This window comes from Triturus cristatus, chromosome 6 (genome assembly GCF_964204655.1).
Source record: "Triturus cristatus chromosome 6, aTriCri1.1, whole genome shotgun sequence".
In the NCBI taxonomy this organism is placed as follows: domain Eukaryota; kingdom Metazoa; phylum Chordata; class Amphibia; order Caudata; family Salamandridae; genus Triturus; species Triturus cristatus.
In genome coordinates, this window is record NC_140589.1 from 502,258,262 (window position 1) to 502,279,181 (window position 20,920).

At 46.5% G+C, this 20,920-nt stretch overlaps 1 protein-coding gene across 1 annotated transcript in view; it reads right to left on the reverse strand.

Annotated features, from left to right (window-relative positions):
- Positions 1–20,920, reverse strand: part of COL9A1 (collagen type IX alpha 1 chain) — a 377,557-nt gene that overhangs the window by 58,018 nt on the left and 298,619 nt on the right. Inside the window, exons 29-30 of the mRNA XM_085610911.1 lie at positions 16,420–16,473; positions 15,686–15,757 (exon numbers count right to left, since the gene is read on the reverse strand). Coding sequence (XP_085467037.1) covers positions 15,686–15,757; positions 16,420–16,473 — 126 coding nt within the window. The remainder of the gene's footprint in view (positions 1–15,685; positions 15,758–16,419; positions 16,474–20,920) is intronic.

The window sequence follows — 20,920 nt, forward strand, 5'->3', positions numbered from 1 at the left end:
ACATGGCTCTGTTCTCGTAAATATTCTGCTTGCGCTTTTTCACATGAGACCTGTCTGCCTTTCACACATCTAGCTGTACGTGCTCCTCGTCTGCACAGTGTGTTCAAGGTCAAAAAACAATGTATGCTGTTGATTCACTTTGGTCACTCCCACGCCCATAGACATAACATAGAACACAGCTGCACTACTGAAACTCGGGTGCTTTTAATATGGCATTACATGCATGAAAAGGCACTTGGAGAAAATCTTTCCAACAAAGAAGAGCTGTGCTTGTCCTGAGATGTAAATCCTTGCATCTACACTTGGAGGTACGGGATCCCCCTGACTTAAGCCCAGAGGTCTTCTATAATTATAATAAACTCGCTCATAGCACGGGGAGGGTGGTAAGGCGCTGTAGTCCTGTTTCCATTGTCATTATAATACAGTTTCCCCTTTTGTGCTATATGGAATTGTAACAATGCTGATTAAATTGTTCTTATGCATTTTGCTGCTAGTATTGGCTGGTGTACTTCATTAGAGAGCACGTTAGTTAAAATAAACAGTGCCGGTCGCTCTACCCGCCGCGTGGCCCCTCCAGGAAGTCACCGGTTCCCTGCTGCCACAGCCGCTCGCATCGCTGCCCTGATTGTGCCCCCACTGTGGTTTGTAGGATCGCCGTAGTATTGCCCTGATTTGTACTGTTCTGTCTGCTCCTGTTGCCTTGTGCTGTGTACTGTTCTGCCCCCTGTTTCGCCGTAGTCTTGCCCTGATTGTACTCTTCTGTTCCTGTTGCCCTAGCGCTTCTGTCCCCGCTGTTGCCCACCCCGCTCCCTGCCGCTGCTCCCCCGCGGCCCCCGCCCCCACTCCTGCTGGTTTCCCTCGACCCTCCCATTCGCCACCCCGCTCCCACCTCCCAGCTGCTCCTCCCTCCCACTGATTACTTAATGGAGTGACCGGGCGACGGGGAGCTGTGACCTAGCCTGACCTCGTCAGTGCCGGTCGCTCTACCCGCCGCGTGGCCCCTCCAGGAAGTCACCGGTTCCCTGCTGCTGCCGCCGCTCGCATCGCTGCCCTGATTGTGCCCCCACTGTGGTTTGTAGGATCGCCGTAGTATTGCCCTGATTTGTACTGTTCTGTCTGCTCCTGTTGCCTTGTGCTGTGTACTGTTCTGCCCCCTGTTTAGCCGTAGTCTTGCCCTGATTGTACTCTTCTGTTCCTGTTGCCCTAGCGCTTCTGTCCCCGCTGTTGCCCACCCCGCTCCCTGCCGCTGCTCCCCCGCGGCCCCCGCCCCCACTCCTGCTGGTTTCCCTCGACCCTCCCATTCACCACCCCGCTCCCACCTCCCAGCTGCTCCTCCCTCCCACTGATTACTTAATGGAGTGTCCGGGCGACGGGGAGCTGTGACCTTGCCTGACCTCGTCAGTGCCGGTCGCTCTACCCACCGCGTGGCCCCTCCAGGAAGTCACCGGTTCCCTGCTGCCGCCGCCGCTCGCATCGCTGCCCTGACTGTGCCCCCACTGTGGTTTGTAGGATCGCCGTAGTATTGCCTTGATTTGTACTGTTCTGTCTGCTCCTGTTGCCTTGTGCTGTGTACTGTTCTGCCCCCTGTTTCGCCGTAGTCTTGCCCTGATTGTACTCTTCTGTTCCTGTTGCCCTAGCGCTTATGTCCCCGCTGTTGCCCACCCCGCTCCCTGCCGCTGCTCCCCCGCGCCCCCCGCCCTCACTCCTGCTGGTTTCCCTCGACCCTCCCATTCGCCACCCCGCTCCCACCTCCCAGCTGCTCCTCCCTCGCTCCGCCCCCCCTACACTCTCCACTTATGGCAGAGTCCGCGCGTGCGTGCAGCGTTCACGCGCAGCGAGCGCGCCAATGGTGCGCCGAAGGCGCGCCAAAGGCAAGCCCGTCTACGCCCGTCCATGCCTGGACCGCGCCCACAGATGCCATCCCACCCGCCGGACGTACGACGCCGCCACCCTCAGCGCACTCAACCCCGGCCGCCTCCCCGGATCCCACAGAGGCACCCCAGGACGCACCCACGGACCCTTCTCCTGCCAACCCTGCAAGTTCTCCTGCATCCGGACCTGCAACGCACCCGCACCCGCCAAGCCGAGCACCAACAGCAACCACCTGAAGTGCATCCTGCTCAACACCCGCTCCGTCCACAGACACGCCGTGGAACTATGGAACCTGCTCGACACCACTTCTCCGGATGTCGCCTTCCTCACGGAGACCTGGATGAACGCCTCCTCAGCACCCGACTTCGCCATAGCCATCCCGGACGGATACAAGATCACCCGGAGGGACCGCGTCAACCAGACTGGAGGAGGCATCGCCTTCGTCCACAAGAACACCATCCGCATCACGACCAACTCAGACGACACCCTCACAGCCGCCGAACATCTTCACTTCCAGATACACACCGACCCCAAGACCACACTCAGAGGCACCCTCATCTACAGACCCCCAGGACCCCGCACACAATTCAGCGAAGACATCGCAGACTTCATCAGCCCACACGCCCTCCCCTCCGCTGACTACATCCTCCTAGGGGACCTCAACTTCCACCTGGAGAACAACAACGACAACAACACCACCACCCTGCTGGACAACCTCGCCAACCTTGGACTCAAGCAACTGGTGAACACCCCCACCCACTACGCCGGACACACGCTTGACCCAATCTTCTCCTCCAGCAAGCACGTCTCCTTCAGCCACTCCACCGGACTCCACTGGACAGACCACAGCTGCGTCCACTTCAGCTTCAGAAAGACCACGACTCGCTACCTCCCGCAACAGGTTCCCCGCAGGAACTGGAACAAGATCACCACCGACCAACTCACCACATAACTGAACCAGAACCCTCCCGCCAGATCAACGGACCCCAACCAAGCAGCCCACAACTTCGCACAGTGGATCACCAACTGCGCCGACGACCTCGCACCCCTGAAAACCCAGCCCAGCAGGCCCGGAAGCAAGAAAGCCCCATGGTTCAACGACGACCTCAAGAACTCCAAGAAGAACTGCCGCACCCTCGAGAAAGCCTGGCAAAAGAACCCGACCACAGACAACTTGACCCTCAAGCACGCCACCCGCAAACACCACCAGCTGATCCACACCACCAAGAAGTCAGCATTCAAGGAGCGACTAGACAACAACGCACACAACAGCAAGGAGCTCTTCAGCATCGTCAAAGAACTCTCCAACCCCAGCGCCGGAAACAACGACATCACTCCCTCACAAGACCTCTGCGACTCACTCGCCGCGTTCTTCCACAACAAGATCGCAGACATACACAACAGCTTCGGCGAACAGTCCACGCACCCAACCACAGAACCAACGCCCACCACCACCACCCTCCGCGCTTGGACCCCAGTCAACACCGAAGACACCACCCACACGATGAACACCATCCACTCCAGATCGCCAACCGACCCATGCCCCCACCACGTCTTCAACAAGGCCAACTCCGTCATAGCACCCCAACTCCGGGACATCATCAACTGCTCCTTCAACACAGCCACCTTCCCGGAGAGCTGGAAGCATGCCGAACTCAGCGCCCTCCTGAAGAAACCATCAGCAGACCCCACCGACCTCAAGAACTACCGCCCCATCTCGCTCCTCCCGTTTCCTGCCAAAGTCATCGAGAAGACCGTCAACAGACAGCTTGCCGCCTTCCTCGAGACGAACGGATCCCCCGACCACTCACAGTCCGGCTTCCGAGCCAACCACAGCACCGAGACCGCCCTCATCGCAGCCACTGACGACATCCGAACCCTGCTCGACAACGGGGAAACAGCAGCCCTCATCCTCCTGGACCTCTCCGCAGCGATCGATACTGTCTGCCACCGCACCCTAGTACAACGCCTCAGCAACGTCGGAATCCAAGAGAAGGCACTGGAGTGGATCATCTCGTTCCTCGCTGGAAGAACCCAGAGAGTCCGCCTCCCCCCGTTCAGATCCGAGGCCACCAAAGTCATCTGCGGCGTAACACAAGGATCATCACTCAGCCCCACCCTCTTCAACGTATACATGAGCCCCCTCGCAGCCATCGCACGCCATCACAGCCTCAACATCATCTCCTATGCCGACGACACCCAGCTGATCCTCTCCCTCACCAACGACCCCGCCACCGCCAGAACCAACCTACACGAAGGTATGAAAGAAGTAGCCGAGTGGATGAAGAACAGCCGTTTGAAACTGAACTCAGACAAGACGAAAGTCCTCATCCTTGGATCATCACCATCTGCCTGGGACGACTCCTGGTGGCCCCGGGCCCTAGGCAGCGCACCCAAACCAACGGACCACGCACGCAACCTGGGTTTCGTCCTGGACTCCTCGCTATCGATGACCAGACAAGTCAACGCCGTCTCGTCATCGTGTCCTACGCATGCTCCGAAAGATCTTCCGATGGATCCCCACCAAAACCAGGAAGACGGTCACCCAGGCACTTGTCACCAGCCGACTGGACTATGGAAACACCCTCTACACCGGAACCACAGCCAAGCTGCAGAAAAGACTCCAACGCATCCAGAACGCCTCGGCACGACTTATCCTGGACCTCCCCTGTCACAGCCACATCGCCGGACACCTGAAAGACCTGCACTGGCTCCCCGTCAGCAAAAGAATCACGTACCGCCTCCTCACCCACGCACACAAAGCCCTCCACGACCTAGGCCCCAGATACCTCAACAACCGCCTGACCTTCTACACACCCACCCGCCAACTACGATCGACCAGCCGCGCCCTCGCCGCCGTTCCGCGCATTCGAAGAGCCACCATGGGAGGAAGATCCTTCTCCTACCTGGCAGCCAAGACCTGGAATTCCCTCCCCATCCACCTCCGTCTTACCCAAGACCACCTCTCCTTCAGGAAGCAACTCAAGACCTGGCTGTTTGAGCAGTAGCGGACCCCCCCCCCCGCGCCTTGAGACACTCCGGGTGAGTAGCACGCTATACAAATTTCTTGATTGATTGATTGATTGATACCGTGTTTCTGTTTACTCACGTGGTGGACAGGTATAAGTGTTTGAACGAAAGAGTGTTCTTCTTCCCGCGATTCCTGAGAGGGTCGGAGTGACATGTTCTAGGATGTCTAATCATTGGTAGCTTTGCTGTAGTACGGAGAATGAATGAGACACTATAGCTAGTCGGATTGGGGTTCTGGGCACCTAGGTGGGTTTTCTGGTACACCACTACACACCAAGGTCCTGGTTTCCTGCGCATAGTTCTGTTTATGTGCAGAATCCCTGCAACAGTATTAAAGTGAGTCATTTGCAGGAAATGTTATTTAAGCATGCATTTCAGTGTGCACTAAGTTTGGCAGCATTATTGCCCAGATCTAAAAAGACTAAGGACCAGATTAATCAGATTAATCAAAGTGTTGCATTACCCTTGTGTCACGCAAGGTAAGGCAAGGGCATCGCAACACTAAAGTCAGATTTACCAAGCCATGCATCCACCCTTGGAGTTTGGGGCATTCCCAGATGTACTATTGAGTGGTAGACCTCGGAATGCGTCAAAATGCTACGCCTTCTCAAGGGAGGCATAACAAGAACTGTCTTTATTTCTCCCAGTTTTTCACTCTATCTACAGGTGCAGTATTCTGCAGCACACGTAGAAAGAGGAAAAAGCTTCAGAGAATTGTATTTGTATAGGAAGGTGTCCCTTCCTGCACAAAAACAATCCTGCATGGAACTCAGGCACCCTTGCACCATGACACAAGAGTGCCTGCATTGGTGTATTCCTGCCTTCTCCCTATCGTCCAGCACAGCATGGTTTCTTTCTGCATTGCATTGCGTGAAAGACTGATAAATCTGCCCCAAGTATATCTTTTCAAATAAGCTGTAAATAATGTTACCTCGAAGGACAAAATGTTTACCAACAGTGTAATCATCAACTAGAGGAGTCGCTGCAATGCCTTGCATCCTAAAGCAGACATATGCATACAGACTATTCACAAATTGCATCAAATAATAACGAAGCATAACAATCATCATGTGCAAATCAGTGAGGTGTGCAGTGACCATATAGATGCCTGGCCATTGTGCCCTAAAACTGGATTTTGTATTTATATAATCTATTAACTTTATAGAATTTGAAATATATTTACTTATACCCATTTGAGGGGCATTTTTGAACAGATTTATAGCTGAAGGTTTTTGGGTGTGTATATACTCATAAAGGCTGTGATTGTGTCGCTGATGCCTGGTGATGTGACTGTGTAGGTTCTATGAGATGTCGTCAGGGTGTGGTGCCCCATGACACACTGGGTGCCAAAGCTTGGCCCCTACAAAATGAGAAGGGTGAGCCCAGTGTAATTTGCTGGGAAATTTACAGGTGTTTACAAAAGAGAAAGAAGTTCAGTATTCTTCTCAAGAATAAATCTACATTGATCCACAGCATATGGCACACTACCTTAATACACCGACCTCCATAGAGAGAGTTTGATGCTTATTGTTATTGCATTACAGATTTATGGAATTTATGGAATCTGGGGGGCAAGGGAAGAGTGCTGCTAGATTTTCAAGCCAAATGTTTTGGTGAGTTTGCATTAGATCAAACTGTTTGTTAGGTGGCTTGGTCTCGACTTTTTGTCCCATTTAACTGGCTTGTAGGTGCATTTGTTGTTGCGTCTTTTTATCGGATAAACTGTTTTTTCACCATTTGTTTTACAAGACACACATAAAAGATTTTCTAAAAAGCTTTCACTGCTTTACCATATGTTGGAGGCTTTTAATTACGATCCCACGTCTTCTGCTTGGTAACTGCTCCAGCTCGTGTTTTTGCAATAATTAAATGTAGAGAATACAGGAGAAGCTCAGCAGTTATTATTGTAGATGTCTGTCTGGTTTACCTACTTAGCGCAGGAGACCGTGGTTGGTTCTGGGAAGTGTGTGGTGAGGAGAGTGAGGAATGGTTTATAATGGAACTTCAGAGTATGATCAGTCAGGGACCTATCCAAGTTTATGGTTTATCTGAGTGTTATACTATCTGAGGACATACGGTTCATGCATGTCCATATAAATCACTGAGCTAATTATGTAAAGGATTGGGGCTAATGTTAACTGTTGTAATACTTACCCAATGTCCTTCTTTTCTCTATCGTTAACAACCTTCCCCCAAATCCGCAACAAACATGGTGCCATTTTCAGTCATCCACCTTTAAATAACTTATCTCATGTTCTTTTACCTTCTTAATGGATATGTGCTACCAAAAAGCTAGCTAAAAAAACTGTATGCAGGAGTATTACAAAGTAACAGAGGACAAGGGTGGAGGAGCATGAGGGACAGAAGGGGGTTGAGAAAAGACTTGAAACTGGGTACAGTGGATAACTGAGAGAGAAAGATTGTACTCATCAGGAGGTATGGATGGGTTCACAGAAGAAAGGGGCAAGAGAAGAGTGTTGCGATTTTGCAACAGATGATATAGGAGGGTATAAGGCAAGAAGTGGTGAGTGGTCTTGCAAAGTCAAAAAGTAAATGCGAAGGGCATTGAAGGGAGAAACTATTTCAGATAGTACTAGTAACTACTAGGTGACAGGATATTGTTAAAGTGCAACATTGTAAGTTGGTGGATTTCACTTTCTGACTTGAAATAACTGTTGTCCAAAACCTGTACACTATTCATTGACTCTCATTTTATACTGTCACTATTCCTCTGAAAAAGTATGGTATTCTCACCAGGGTGCATGTGCAGTGGAAAATTGTTCCAAAAGTGGAAAACATGTGTTCCCCTAGAGGGAAAATCTTCTGAGCTATGCTTTTTTGATGAAATGCATTTCTCATGAAACATTTCTGCTGAAAAATGTTCAAAGGTGAGCTCTGAATTTTGAAATATTGAGGCGAAATTACATTTAAAAAGTTACACTTTACCTGTCTGAGCCGCCAGTGGGCTAATTAGCATTAGCCTTCCCACAGATGGTCTTACCACTGCTTCCTCTTAATGAAGTGTGAAAACTGCTCCCAGAGCAGGAACAATGGCTTAGGCCTTTTCACAGGAAGACCTTGATGTGGGATAGATGAGAGATATCAGTCCAGGACAGCCAGGGAGGGTCCAGGAACTTCATTAACTTGAAACTGACCAGGGTGAAGCCTACTGAGTCATAGTTAAGAGCGACCTAGGGAAGAGAAGCCTTTTATGCCACAGGCCCTCTGTAGTCAGCTTGTCACCAGCCCATTGGGAGGGGAGTATGCCCCAAAACGTGTTTGGTGAAGCTGAAGAGGAAGGAGTTTCTCATTTGCCTAAATATAACCCTGTCTGGCCAACAAGCACTATTAGAGGGCAATGTTGGAGTCACCTCAGAAAAGTACACTATGGGGTAGTTTGCAGTAAGGCAAACAGGATGTGCTGCAGAAGTGTGGAGGGTTGTCTCCAGGAACTTTTTTCTTGTTGATTAGAGGGTGTCCAGGAGTTACCCCTACTCATTGGCTAGTGAAACCTACAAAGTGCAGCTCACCCATAGCTCATCAGAACACTCTCTGGGCCTACAGAAGAGGATTAGTCCTGCTATTTCAGACCTGTGTGGAGACCTGAAGGGCTGGACCTGCTCCTACTTGTACCCAGGACAAAGAAGTGGATAACAAGAGTCACTTGACTGACCCCTGTGTGGCTATAGGGACACAACAAGCTGCAAGGGGCATTTTTCCTGAAATACCCAGCTGACCAGTAGTAACTGAAACTGGACTGGACCCTTCTGGTGGTCTATGTATGAGTGAGTGCTGGTCCATAGGTGCTGTCCCTGATGTCCTGGTAGCCTTAAAAGTGATTAAAAGAAGCAATGTCAGTTCTCTGGGAGTGCACGTTTTTCTAGCTCTCTCCCTCATGTGCTACTTACACCCCAAAATTCCAGTCCCCACAGTCTCTGTGCTGTCCTACCTCTTTCCTCCTAGCTCTTCTGTTGCTTCCCTGACCACTACTCCCTTTTCCTTACCCACCATCTGGCGCTGACTGCATCTGTAACCATCATGTTCTATCTTCATTATAATCTTTAAAAAATAGATTGTTTTTCTTTGTTGGGGGGCCTGGCAGCTCCCATTTCCTGCAGAGCCACTCCCTTTTCTTGTGTGCTTTTGCACCTATGTTTTTAAAAAACTTGCCTCTACAAGGCTGGTGTGCTGCATCTTGGAAAGATAACTTAAAAGTTTAAAAAGAAAAAAAATGGCTGCCTCACAATGATGCATACTTGAGCATGTGTGGTGATGCATTTGCACACATACATCAACAGGCTGTGGCAGCTTGTCTTTGCTTTTAACGATTTTCTTCCACATCAGCAAAGAAGCACTTTCTCTTTTTGACAATGTGGAAGAGCATCGGCAAAAAGCATTGGCAAAGACAAAAAGTAAAGTAATGCCAGAGAAACATGAGACTTATTGGCATTGCCAGTGCTTGTATCTTCTGGTTTCATCACTGTTGGGAGTGGATGTGTATTTTTGCTCCTTCCACAGTGTGCAGTTTCCCCCTTACTCCTCAACCCGTGCTCTCTCTCTATGTTGCTGTCATTACCCTATGTTCCTCCATTGCACCCACCCCTGCCTTCTCATTGTTACTCCAAGCCACTCAATGATGTTAGGTTGGTTCAGTTACATCCCTTGCTCCTCTATTGCTGCATTTCCAATCATGGTCCTGTTTTTTGTTTTATTTATTTTTGTTCTGAGGAACCAGCAGCTGCAATTTGCTACCAGTCTGCCGAATTCTTGAAAATTGACTTTCACATACTCTATATTTTCTTTTTTCATTTATTGCTCTAAGACGGATGTCCGCCATCTTGGAAAGATAATTTTTTGTTTTAAATGGCCACCATACTTCAGAACCCAAACATAATCATGCATGGTGCAAGCGCAAGTGGGTCTCAGCGACGCTGTGTGCGTGTGCTTTCTGCAGCCTTAGACCGGCGTGAGGATTGCCCTGTGATCGTGGGCACCCAGAAATTAAGTGAGTCTCAGCGACGCTGTGTGCGTGGGACCTGTTGCAGCCTGAGATCTTTGTCATTGCCATCGACCCAGACCCGCATCCACGGAGGAGCTGTGCCGCCGGTCCGAGCCGGCCTTTGCCAAGGAGGGACTTCGAACCATTCCCTTCGGGGGGGGGGCCGTGTTCCACTGCCCAAGGTCAACGCAGTCGCATCGGAGGCCCAAGTCGCGAGGATAGGAGAGGAGAGTGAGATCGCATCCCCATGTAATGCTCAGCGAGCGGGTGTGTGTCTCGCCTGGGGCGGGGTGCGGGCTACGAGAGAAACACTCTCAGCCTTTCCTCCCTTTGCAGCGCGAGCCTCCACGGAAGTCCGTATTGCGGTCCGTACTTGCTGAGGAGTGGCAGTACCGGGGCTGGAGTGTGGAGCTACACTTGTTTTACACCATACCCGTGTTGGGGGCATATTTTGGCAGTAGCTGACCGCGAGTCAGCCGGAGTGGCATAGAGACCATCCAGAGCACCGTGATCGGTGCCGGAGTACATTATTTTGGTATTACGAACTACCTGATTATTGCATCACGCATTACATGATTTTGGTATTACGAACTGCCTGATTGTTGCATTACGCATTGCACTATTTCTGCATAACGAGCTACCTGATTGTTGCATTACGCATTGCATTAGTTTGTATAACGAACTGCCTGATTGTTGCATTACGCATTGCATTATTTTGGCATTACGAACTGCTTGGTTGTTGCATAACGAACTGCATTATTTGTACATTGCGAAGTGCCTGATTCTTGCATTACGAACTGCATTGCATTGCATTAGGACTGCATTGGATCATCTAGAATTGCTCATTAATAAAGTCAGAACCTACAAGGGCGGCTGGCCTAATAACCGGCCACGAGGAATATTACCAATACGTATATGTTGGATTTTTATCATGTGGTCTCATCGTATATCTTTTTATATAAGCATAGACTTGTTTTTTATTCTTGTGGAGTACATTTGTGGTGTCATCATTGGGTTGCTGAGAGCGGGGTTGCAAATACTTTACACATTTGCCTTGGAGATAAGCCTGGCTGCTTGTGCCAAGTTACCGAGGGGAGGAGCAGGGGCTATCTGAGAAGGTGTCCTTCCTTTCCCTGACTTAGAAGCAAAGGTCCCTATTTGGCCTAAGGTACCTATCTCATCCAACTACAGACTCCCATTCTAACAATAATGATAAGACATGCGCCTGAAGGCCTCATGACACAAGCAAGGTGTTGCAATTGAAAGAGCATCTTTACTTAGAAACAGGAATTTAAGTGGAATGAAAAAAGTGGGGGAGGTCTCTCTAGCAGTGTTGTGGGCTACGTAATTAAGGGCATGAATTAAACACGTAAACTACATTTCTGTGATTTTCATAGTGAGCCACTGGACTGGTATTTTGGTGCCTCTCTGAGCTTTTCTTACATCCAGATACATAACACAGCAGCTGACATACACCTAAAACTACTGATTTAACATCAAGCGGAGATTTGCTTCCCCGAACGCCGCAGGAGGACTATGGCCGCCAAGTTCAATATCCCATTATGGATGTACTCTGTACTCTCCTGAATATGCGTCATTGAGCGCTTTCTTCTTGGAGATTGGACCTATTTAAAAAATTACCCCTCTGCATTTGAACCACTTGCGAGTTGAGTCGGATGACCGTCGTGTATGTCTACCCATCAGCTATATATATATTTAAGGCTCCTGATCTTGTATGTTGAGCCTTTTGCCAACCGACCCTTTTTACTGCTACTGGTATGTTTAGATGCCCCCTATTCAGACGCATCTATTCTTTGGTCCCACATTTGAATTGACCGCCCTGATGAAGGTGTGACCCACATTGGGTTAGACACCGAAACGCTCGTTGGCGCTTGAGAACCTCGTGCCTCCATTTGTTTCCACCTTCCATAACAAGAAATGACTATTGACTATGTTATGTCTATTTTGTATCTTATATCATGAATGTGAACAATTTTGAACTCTGATTATATCACCTATTGTGAATCTTTCTTGAGTGTGGAGAATGTATGAGTATGTATGTATTTGTGGTTGTGGGTTTGTATTGAGAGAGTAAATGTGGGACCGCATATATATCCATGTTTGTTTATATGATACCAGATTACATGTTTTTCCTATGCATTTTGATAAAACAATATAAATAATAAAAATATATATTTTTTCTCTATTCCTTTTTGCTTATTTGGGGGAATTTGTCTGTTTGCATAGCGATTTTTACAGTATCAGTGACTTTGTTAACACTTTTGTATCAGTTTTCAGGCAGCTCGGGTCTTTCTAGACTGTTGTTTTGGTTCTCTCCCCTGTCCGACCTTATTGCCATCCGCCTTCAGGGGCCCTATTGTGTTGTAGCGAATACACCTAAAACTAGCCAGGACTATTGGCTTTTTCAACGATTGTTAGCAGTGGAAATTCAATGAGCCGCGGTGATAATTTAGTTTTGAATAATTCATATTGAAAATATTTCATTTCTAAAATTATGAAATTGTGAATTAAACATTACTGAGAGCTGTGGAAGGGGTAGTGATCTTCAGAGTATATCAGTTGCTCCTGTTATTTTGGCTCTATGTTAGACATGCACACCATTTTCCCTCAACATCTTCTCCATCTGCATATATTGCACTTCATCTCTTTCCTCTTCAGCATCCTTTTGTCACCCTCTCCTGAATGCACTTCTTCACATCTCCTTTCCTTCGCCAGCCCCAAACACACAATGCACCCACTTATGTGAAAGCACTGCATTTCCTTTTACTTTAACCCAGTCAATATTTTCACACATGAAATCCTAAACAGAATCACAATCACCACTCAAATGTCAGACCCCTGCTCTGTGTGTTCTGCAGAGAGACCAAGGAATGAATGACCATGTATTCTGAAAACCTTTATGACCCACTGACAGGCACTAAGAAACTTGCACTCCCTTAAGTCTCAGTGCCAGAGCTCTCATCCATGACCTGTTATAAACACATAGGGGTCGATTACGATGTCGTCCGGAAACTCTTCTGACCAAATCGGTTTTGGAATTGCTTCCAAATGCATCAGGTTCTGCGAGTCCAACCAATCGATTACAATGCTTCCGGACATCGTTCGGCCAGACTCGCATTGACTTCCGAACGAGAACACAGGGGCTCCCATTGATAAAAGGGGTGGTTGGGGAAAACCTTGCACCATGTGGCGGGCACCCCGTGGTGCCTGCCACACTGTGCATGCATTGGAAGGGGGGACCCATGGGTACCCTCATCGCCCTTATTCGGAGGGCCCTGGGTGAAAGAGGGCCTGCTACTCGCCCTCAAAGTCAGATTCCTACAGCCGATCCGTGTCGGAACAACCGATTCGGAAAGGCTGTCCGAATGTGACATCCTAATAGTTTAGCTGGAAATGCAGTCCATAGACAGCTACGATTCGGCTCCGACTGACTCAGTTACTCCCAATGCCTTTTGGAACCGAGTCGGACAGTCCAAACACTTTCCAGCCATTGTAATCACTTGTTCGGAAAAGTGTCTGAGTCGGTCATAAAGGCAGGTTCCGAATCGGATTCAAACTAATCGAAGGCCATTCGGTGCCTTTCCAAACGACATCGCAATCAACCCCTTAGAGGTGACTCAGTCCAAAGTATGCTCTTAAAAGAGCAATATGCTAAATGAAAAAAAATTCAAATACAAAACATTCTAGAAATAGCAAACACTCTTAGAGGATGCAATATTATGTAAAGATTGAAATAGAAACAGGAACTAAATTGTTGACATGGATTACCTCAACTTTGTTAACATCCATTTTTCAGAAATTGATCAGTATTTTTGCCTGTAAAGTTAAGGGCATGACTATAGGCCCCATAGGGACCACTTTCAATGTCTGTTTTTAATTTTTGCCTGGCCTGTGACCCAGAGCGACCCTGCCCACATAAGGCACTGCTTAGAATTCAAGTAATGCAGGGCAGCAACCAACAATGCTGCACTGCTCTGAGTTGGGTGAAAGGGAAACTCCAGAAAAGTGCCGGGCCTCATTTATGAGGCCCTACTAGCACTTTTGCGCCGCTGGAATGTCACTATTTTGGCGTTCAGGTGGCGCAATGTGCCACTGGCATATTTATGAGGCCACGTAAAGCCACCTTAAGTGGCTTTTCATGGCCTTATAAAGTTGAGCCCCTTTTATGCACAAAACTGTGTGAAAGGGGCGTTCCATGGGTGTTGCTGTGGGCGTTCCCAGCAACATCCATGGCTTTTTGACACTGCCCCAGATTTATGGGAAATCTTAAGTCTGAGGCAGCGCCAAAAACTTACGCCTCCCCAGGGGAGGCGTAAGGAGGCACAACGAGGAGAAATATCTGTATTTCTCCTTATTTTTTTTAACTCTTTCTATGTGTGCTGCATTCTGCAGTACACATCGAAAGAGGAAAAAGCCTCATGTGATTGTTTTCGTGCAGGAAGGTTTCACTTCCTGCACAAAAAAAATCAACCCTGGCACGAGGAACCCTTATACCATTGTGCGCGGGCACAGGAAAATAAGGACAGGAATACACCGTATCTGGCAGATACGGTGCATTCCTGCCCTTTTCTTTTGCCGTAGGGAAGTGCAGCACCAAGGCCTGCTGCGCTGCCCTACTGCAAAAAACCCATTAACGAGGCCCACCATATCTACAAAGAACTGGCGCTGCTTGACTGGCGCATATTAGGCTTCCTTGCACCAATGCAGACGCCTTTTCTCGATGGTGCAAGCATGTGTGCGTGATGCCACGCATAGGTTTCGTACTGGAAAGCTAGTCTTTTAGTGTAAAATACTGTTCACAACTTTTCCCACTTTGTATGTGTGCTGTACATAACAGCACTCATGAAAAGTTTGAAAGGCATTTAGAAAACAAAACTTTTATCAAATATTATGCCTGCCTTCTTGGGCATTTCAGAATTGTCGGCGCGATTGAAAGCTAAAAACCGTGATGTGAGTCTAACTAGGCTGAAATGTATTTTCTGTACCTGGACCAGGCTGAAGTCTCCTTGAATTCACCATTGACGATGGTCACAGGACAAACGAGACACTGCACTCCATTGTGCGTTTAAGAGATTGCAAATTCCTTTAAGGATTAAGGGGGTTTTTCTGTCTCATTACCCGCCCTGCTAACAATTCCAAAACAGTTCCTTCCAAGTTCCAATCAGAGAAACGCACTCTTTCGCCTTTTAGCAGTCCGGAGCGCCGAGCCTCCTCAAGTGATTGTGGCTTAACATCTGTCCTTTCAAATATATATTCTTTTGACCACAGCATTAATTTTGATGACAGATAATTACAAAATCTTAATAACTGGCCAATCTTACGAAGAAAGAAAAGGTATTCAGAATTTAAATCAATACATAAATTATAAATGGAGTAATTTCAGAAGAGTGTGCCGACCTTCTGAGAGGCAAAGGGAGCGTTACATTTATGCCTAAGAGTAAGATTACAAAATTACCCAACTTGATATAACTGTGTGACATTGTCCCATAATGCTGTGCGCGCACACACTCCTCTTACGCCCGTCGCACAATAGAAGAGAGCATCGCGCTTAGAGGGATAACGCCACAATGAACGCTGCACCCCTCGTGTCAGGTGAATGGAATGAATGGGTGCAATAGATGGTTTGCTGAACAGTTCAGGAGCGAGTGAAGGATGAACAGAGCATGGGAGGGGCCGTTTGAACAGGTCCTCGGCAGTACAGTCACTCTAATAGCCGATGAATCAGGTAACGACCTTTTTGACTGCTATAAAACATTCACTCACCCGTTCACCTTTCAGTCCTGGGAGACCCGGAGGACCTGGCAGTCCGATGAATCCAGGAGCGCCAATGGGACCCTTAAAAGACAAAAACATTGTAAGCAAAAGTAAGCCCTTGCCGCCTCATTATAAAATAAAACGGTTATTTCTGATAGACATGTCACGCGTTAAAAAATATTCAGCGTTTTCTTGTATCGGAGAAAGATTCGAGCTGAAAGTACCTGACACCCCCTCCCCCTTTCTGTATACTTCTTCCCTCATTCCTCCTGCGACCAGCGGGCTCCCTGGCTCACATTCCTGCCTGAACAGTGGTCTCTTTCAGGCTGTGGGCCTTTAACGGTGGCGCGGGTTTAACTGTGTCAATACCGCGTGTGCAGCTCTGAAAGGGGGCATTCATGCTGCGTTTCATTAGTTCCAGACCCTCCGAGGCAGAGGGGCTTGTCTTTACCCTGGTCTTTTATAGACGCGTCCCATACACTGGTGTGTATTTTAGACTCCAGTGAAAACAGTCATGCTCACTGTGAGGTTGGCTTTTGACCATCAATAAACGGAAAGTGCATTTTAAATGTACTATTGGCCATTGTCATCACAGATGCTCTTGTAGAAAGATCTCCTTTGGAAGTATGAGCATATGGAGGGCAAACACGCTTTAAGATGTCTTCTCAGCAGTCTAGCAATGCCACTAAACACGCTCATTTGTGTCCCTACAGCTGGAAAAAAGAGAGGAAATGGTTTCTTACCAGTTTTCCTGGTGGGCCTGGAGGACCAATGGGACCTGTCTCACCCCGGTCACCCTGGAACACAAGGATATGGTTACCACATACAAAAGAGGGGACTTTTTGGTAGGCATTAGACAACATGATCATGTAGCAAAATCTTTCTACAGTCAAGCACCATTTTTCAGTTTGTTGCAAGTATCATTGCAATTGTCTACAATTTGAAGCGCCTGGATGCATGTTTATGACAAGACAGAAAATAGTGGAAGCTCTTGAATCAGTGCACATTCACCAGCCACTTTGTTTGTGAGTGACTTACTCTGTTTTAACGTGGATTTTTATTTGTATTACCTATAAAGCGCACTGGGAAAGGATTGTGTTGCCTAGGAAGTGTACTACCGTAAGCACCCAAAAACCTACGGTCATAATGTACGAGTGTTGATTCACAAATATTTCTGACCTACGCCTGCATACATTTTGTGCATAAGCAAATGGTACTTACTAACATTCCTAGCGGTACACTGTTCTACCCTCTTACCTACATGTGAATGTTCAAAATGTTTTCTACTTTTCAGGAGACCGCACACCACCAAATAATGAAATGCCCCCTTGAAATGATGCTGACGCTACATGTGTGCCAGCACTATCTATATTTCTGAAGGAGATTCACAAGCATCTGAGGCTCCTTGTCAAATGCCAAAATGCCTCATTGCACCCGCACGGGCATTTTTGATAATACCTCACCTGATGAGCGATCTGCCCATACTATGTGAGGCAGAAATGTGCAATTGCACATTTATTTCTTTAAATTTTATTTTCTTCCCACAGATTTTTTTTTCCTCATTGCAAACCTTCCTCTACATCCTCAGGACATCTGAGATGTTCCGTTCCCAAGTTAGGAACACACTTAATATGACTTCATTTTCCATGATTCAAGTTCCACTCTTTGGGTCTAAATATCTACAAATTCCGGATTAGATTTTTTTTGTGCATCTAAAGATTGACCACATTCCTGTATACCAGGCTCAAGGTTCAGTATAAAGTTTTATGCTTTTAGGAAGTTCAGTTATGGTTTTGCATAAACGTAGCCAAACATGGCTGGACCAATCAGTACTAGCTATGGCAAAGGCACTATTCCAAATGGGTTTTCATACCAGTTTTGGCTTGGTTAACATTGCCAATTGTTTCAGACATTTGGGACTCTAGAGTTTACACGTACAACACTTTTATGTATATCTAGGTTAATGTCTCAGTGTATTTTTATATTTACTTAGAGGTGTCCCTACTTATGTCCATGTATACAACTTGCTTAACTGCCCCATTTAAGTGGTGGAGGTTATAAATGATTTGAAGAAACCAATTGTTATCCCTCTGTTTAAAAACAACTGCCTGCGAGGAGCCTGTGTAGGAGATATAATTCACTAAAATGCAAATAACAAAAAACACCTTTGCTGATGATTCTGAGCTTTTAGATCCATGGGAATCCGGGTTTCTTCCAGCCAATGGAACATGATCAGTATTTGTAAGTGTGTTGGGCAATCTCTGTAATGTGTTCCAAGTAGGTGGCCTGGATCTTGTTAAAATTTTTATTCCCTCTCAATATGGTGGGCCAAATGCCCTGGTCACTAGACTGCTCCGCGTTATAATAACACATTCCATTTATCCCAAGTAGATCTTGGTTGATCTAATTTCATCTTTCTGTCTTTAATTTCTACCCATAGGCATGTGGGACTCCCCAGGGCTCTGCACAGACTCCTACATAGTTTAGGAGATTTGATCTGCTTCCCCATCACACTGGTTTACTCCTTTGACTACCCTTTTTATTGACATGCTGACCACTCCAAAACCTTTCTCTGATTGAGTACTAACAATGAGGCTCCATTGCTGAATTTCATAATTATCTTACTGGTTTTGCTGTCTGGATGGGACACAACATGCGCAAATGTAACAAATATAAAGTGATAGTGATGATTTTGGAGATCTTAGAGGCGAAAGGGGGGCGGCTACCTGGAAGGTCCTCTTAGTAAGAGAAGAGGCAACTCAGTCCAAGGCCGAGTCTGCGATGCCGGCCTCCTCCAGCCGTTTCAGCAGGATCTGGTGGGACACAGTGTCGAACGCGGCACTAAGATCTAATAGGATCAGTGCTGAAGTACGACCCTAGTCTAAAGCCCCCCTCAGGTGCTCGGTCACAGCTAGGAGAGCAGATTCCGTGCTGTGACCAGAGCACATGGATGACAGCAGGCAAAATGCTGTCAATAAAGTGCAATACACCCAGTGGCTGAAGTGAGCTGTCCCATTGGCCCATGTTGCATGCTATTGTGGGTGGAAGTACAATAAAATTACATTGTCTAAACCGATGGCTAAAGACGGCTGAGACAAAGCCAGTCTATATATGTATATAACAGTTTTTTATGCATTCATTTTTTGATTGCATGCTGCTGGTAAGGCAGCTAAAGCTCTCTCTAGATCACATTTCCCATTAATTTAAGGAACTTAGGCTGAGCAAGGAAAAACCTTTCATATACGTGCACCATCACTATGAAGGCTCAGGGCTCCTATAGATCTCTGTCGGAAAACAGTAGCATTATGAACGTATATCTTTCCTTATTTTTTCAATGCATACTTTTTATCGGAGAAACAAATCTGAATTACACACATGAATTGACTGTGAACAGTCACAATGAGCTCCACCTGTGAAACACAATCACATAACATCTTAGTAAATGGTAAAGATCCATATGCATGTTCACATCCATTTGTAAGGCTCCATTTTGTAAGAATTACCGGTATTCACTAATTGAATTTCTTTAAAAGAGGTCAAGAATAAAACAAACATGAACACACCAACTGTGTGTCTAATGGCCAAAAACGGCGCTTTCTTCTCAATGGACATTAATACATGCTTTTCGTACTAATGGGAGGATGCACTGAAAACATACTGAGTTCTGCTCCCTTAGTATACCGCTAATTGAAGATTGAGTCAAAATATTACCCACAATCAATATTATTCGTAATTGTAAAAAAGGTCCCCAGGCAGATATCAATAGATAAAGCACGTTTACAGCCTTTAAAGAAATGCCATTTAACACGGTAGGGTAGACGGAGAGCATGGTTCACTATGAACAAAAAATACTCTTTAATCCACTCATTAAATGTGCCTCCTGTGAAGAGTTTAGATTTTTTTGTACGACCATCCACTATGAACAGCAACTTAATCACATTCCAGCACCAATAGACTTTGCAAGTGGCTGGAACAACCTGATTCTTTTGTAAAATGACTAAACAATTACGTTTGAAACCATGATCAAAGAACTTAAGGTGCTTAGTGATGTTTTAGTTTTTGTAAATTTTCAACGCAATCATGCGTATTTAATTCCTCAGCGCGCTTCTGTTTAACTAAATAATGTGTGCCAGCAAGCATTAGACATTTTATTGGTGATGTACAATATGAAATCTTGAGAAATGTTTGTGAAACAATGTAACAATTAGTGTAAAAATCTTTCTGGATTCCGATCCCTTTCACAGCATATGTATGGATGCAACCAATAAGCCCTTCCAGACCATTCACTGCCTCAAGGTTTAAAAGACAGAAAGAGTTCTGTAAAAATGTTACTCTGAAACTGCAAGCTATGATGCACGATTCTTTATTTGTGAATTATATAGTTTATACAATCAAGTGCAACCATTTCGATTGGGCAAGGAAAGGTGCACGGTGATGTGTGCAACAATCTGACAGACCTCAATCTTGAAGAGATAGATAGATAGATATATAGATAGATAGATAGATAGATAGATAGATAGATAGATAGATAGATAGATAGATAGATAGATAGATAGATAGATAGATAGATAGACATATAGATAGACAGAGAGAGAGAGAGAGAGAGAGAGAGAGAGAGAGAGATAGATAATCAGACAGACATATACTATTGATCACACAGGAAAACAACATTCACAAAAAGTGTTTTTATTAGCTAACTCTAAATGTTGGATAGATGCGTTTACCAAGCCTGATTTTCACCTATGTCTGTCTAGAATTCATTAACATCATGATCCATCTTACTCTCTAAACAAAAATGCTCCTTGTTTGCAGCCTGAGAAATGCCTGTTTAAAAAATGCCTGTTCTGTCATGGATACAAAATGCCCAATGTTGTGCAATTGACTAATTTGCGTTGCACAACATATCCATGAAGGCACATTTCTCCCTATTTATTCAGTGTGATGACTTTGCATTGGTTTTGTGTCTTGGTGAATGAGGCCTCGAAGTTTTCTGAGACTAGTTTACAAACATCCTGTGAGTTGTAAAAGTAAGATTAATATTTGCTTCCAAGGCACAAATGTCCTACCACCCAGCGTTCCCCTTGTTCTACCGAGTAAAATGATACCTCACTTGTGTGGGTGGGCTAAATGCCTGTGACTGGGAAGGGCCAAAAGCATAGGGATTAAGGGTATAGCACCGCAAATTCTAAGCGCTACATTCTTTTAAAAATACGTTTTTAGCTGATTCTGCATTGGACAGCCACA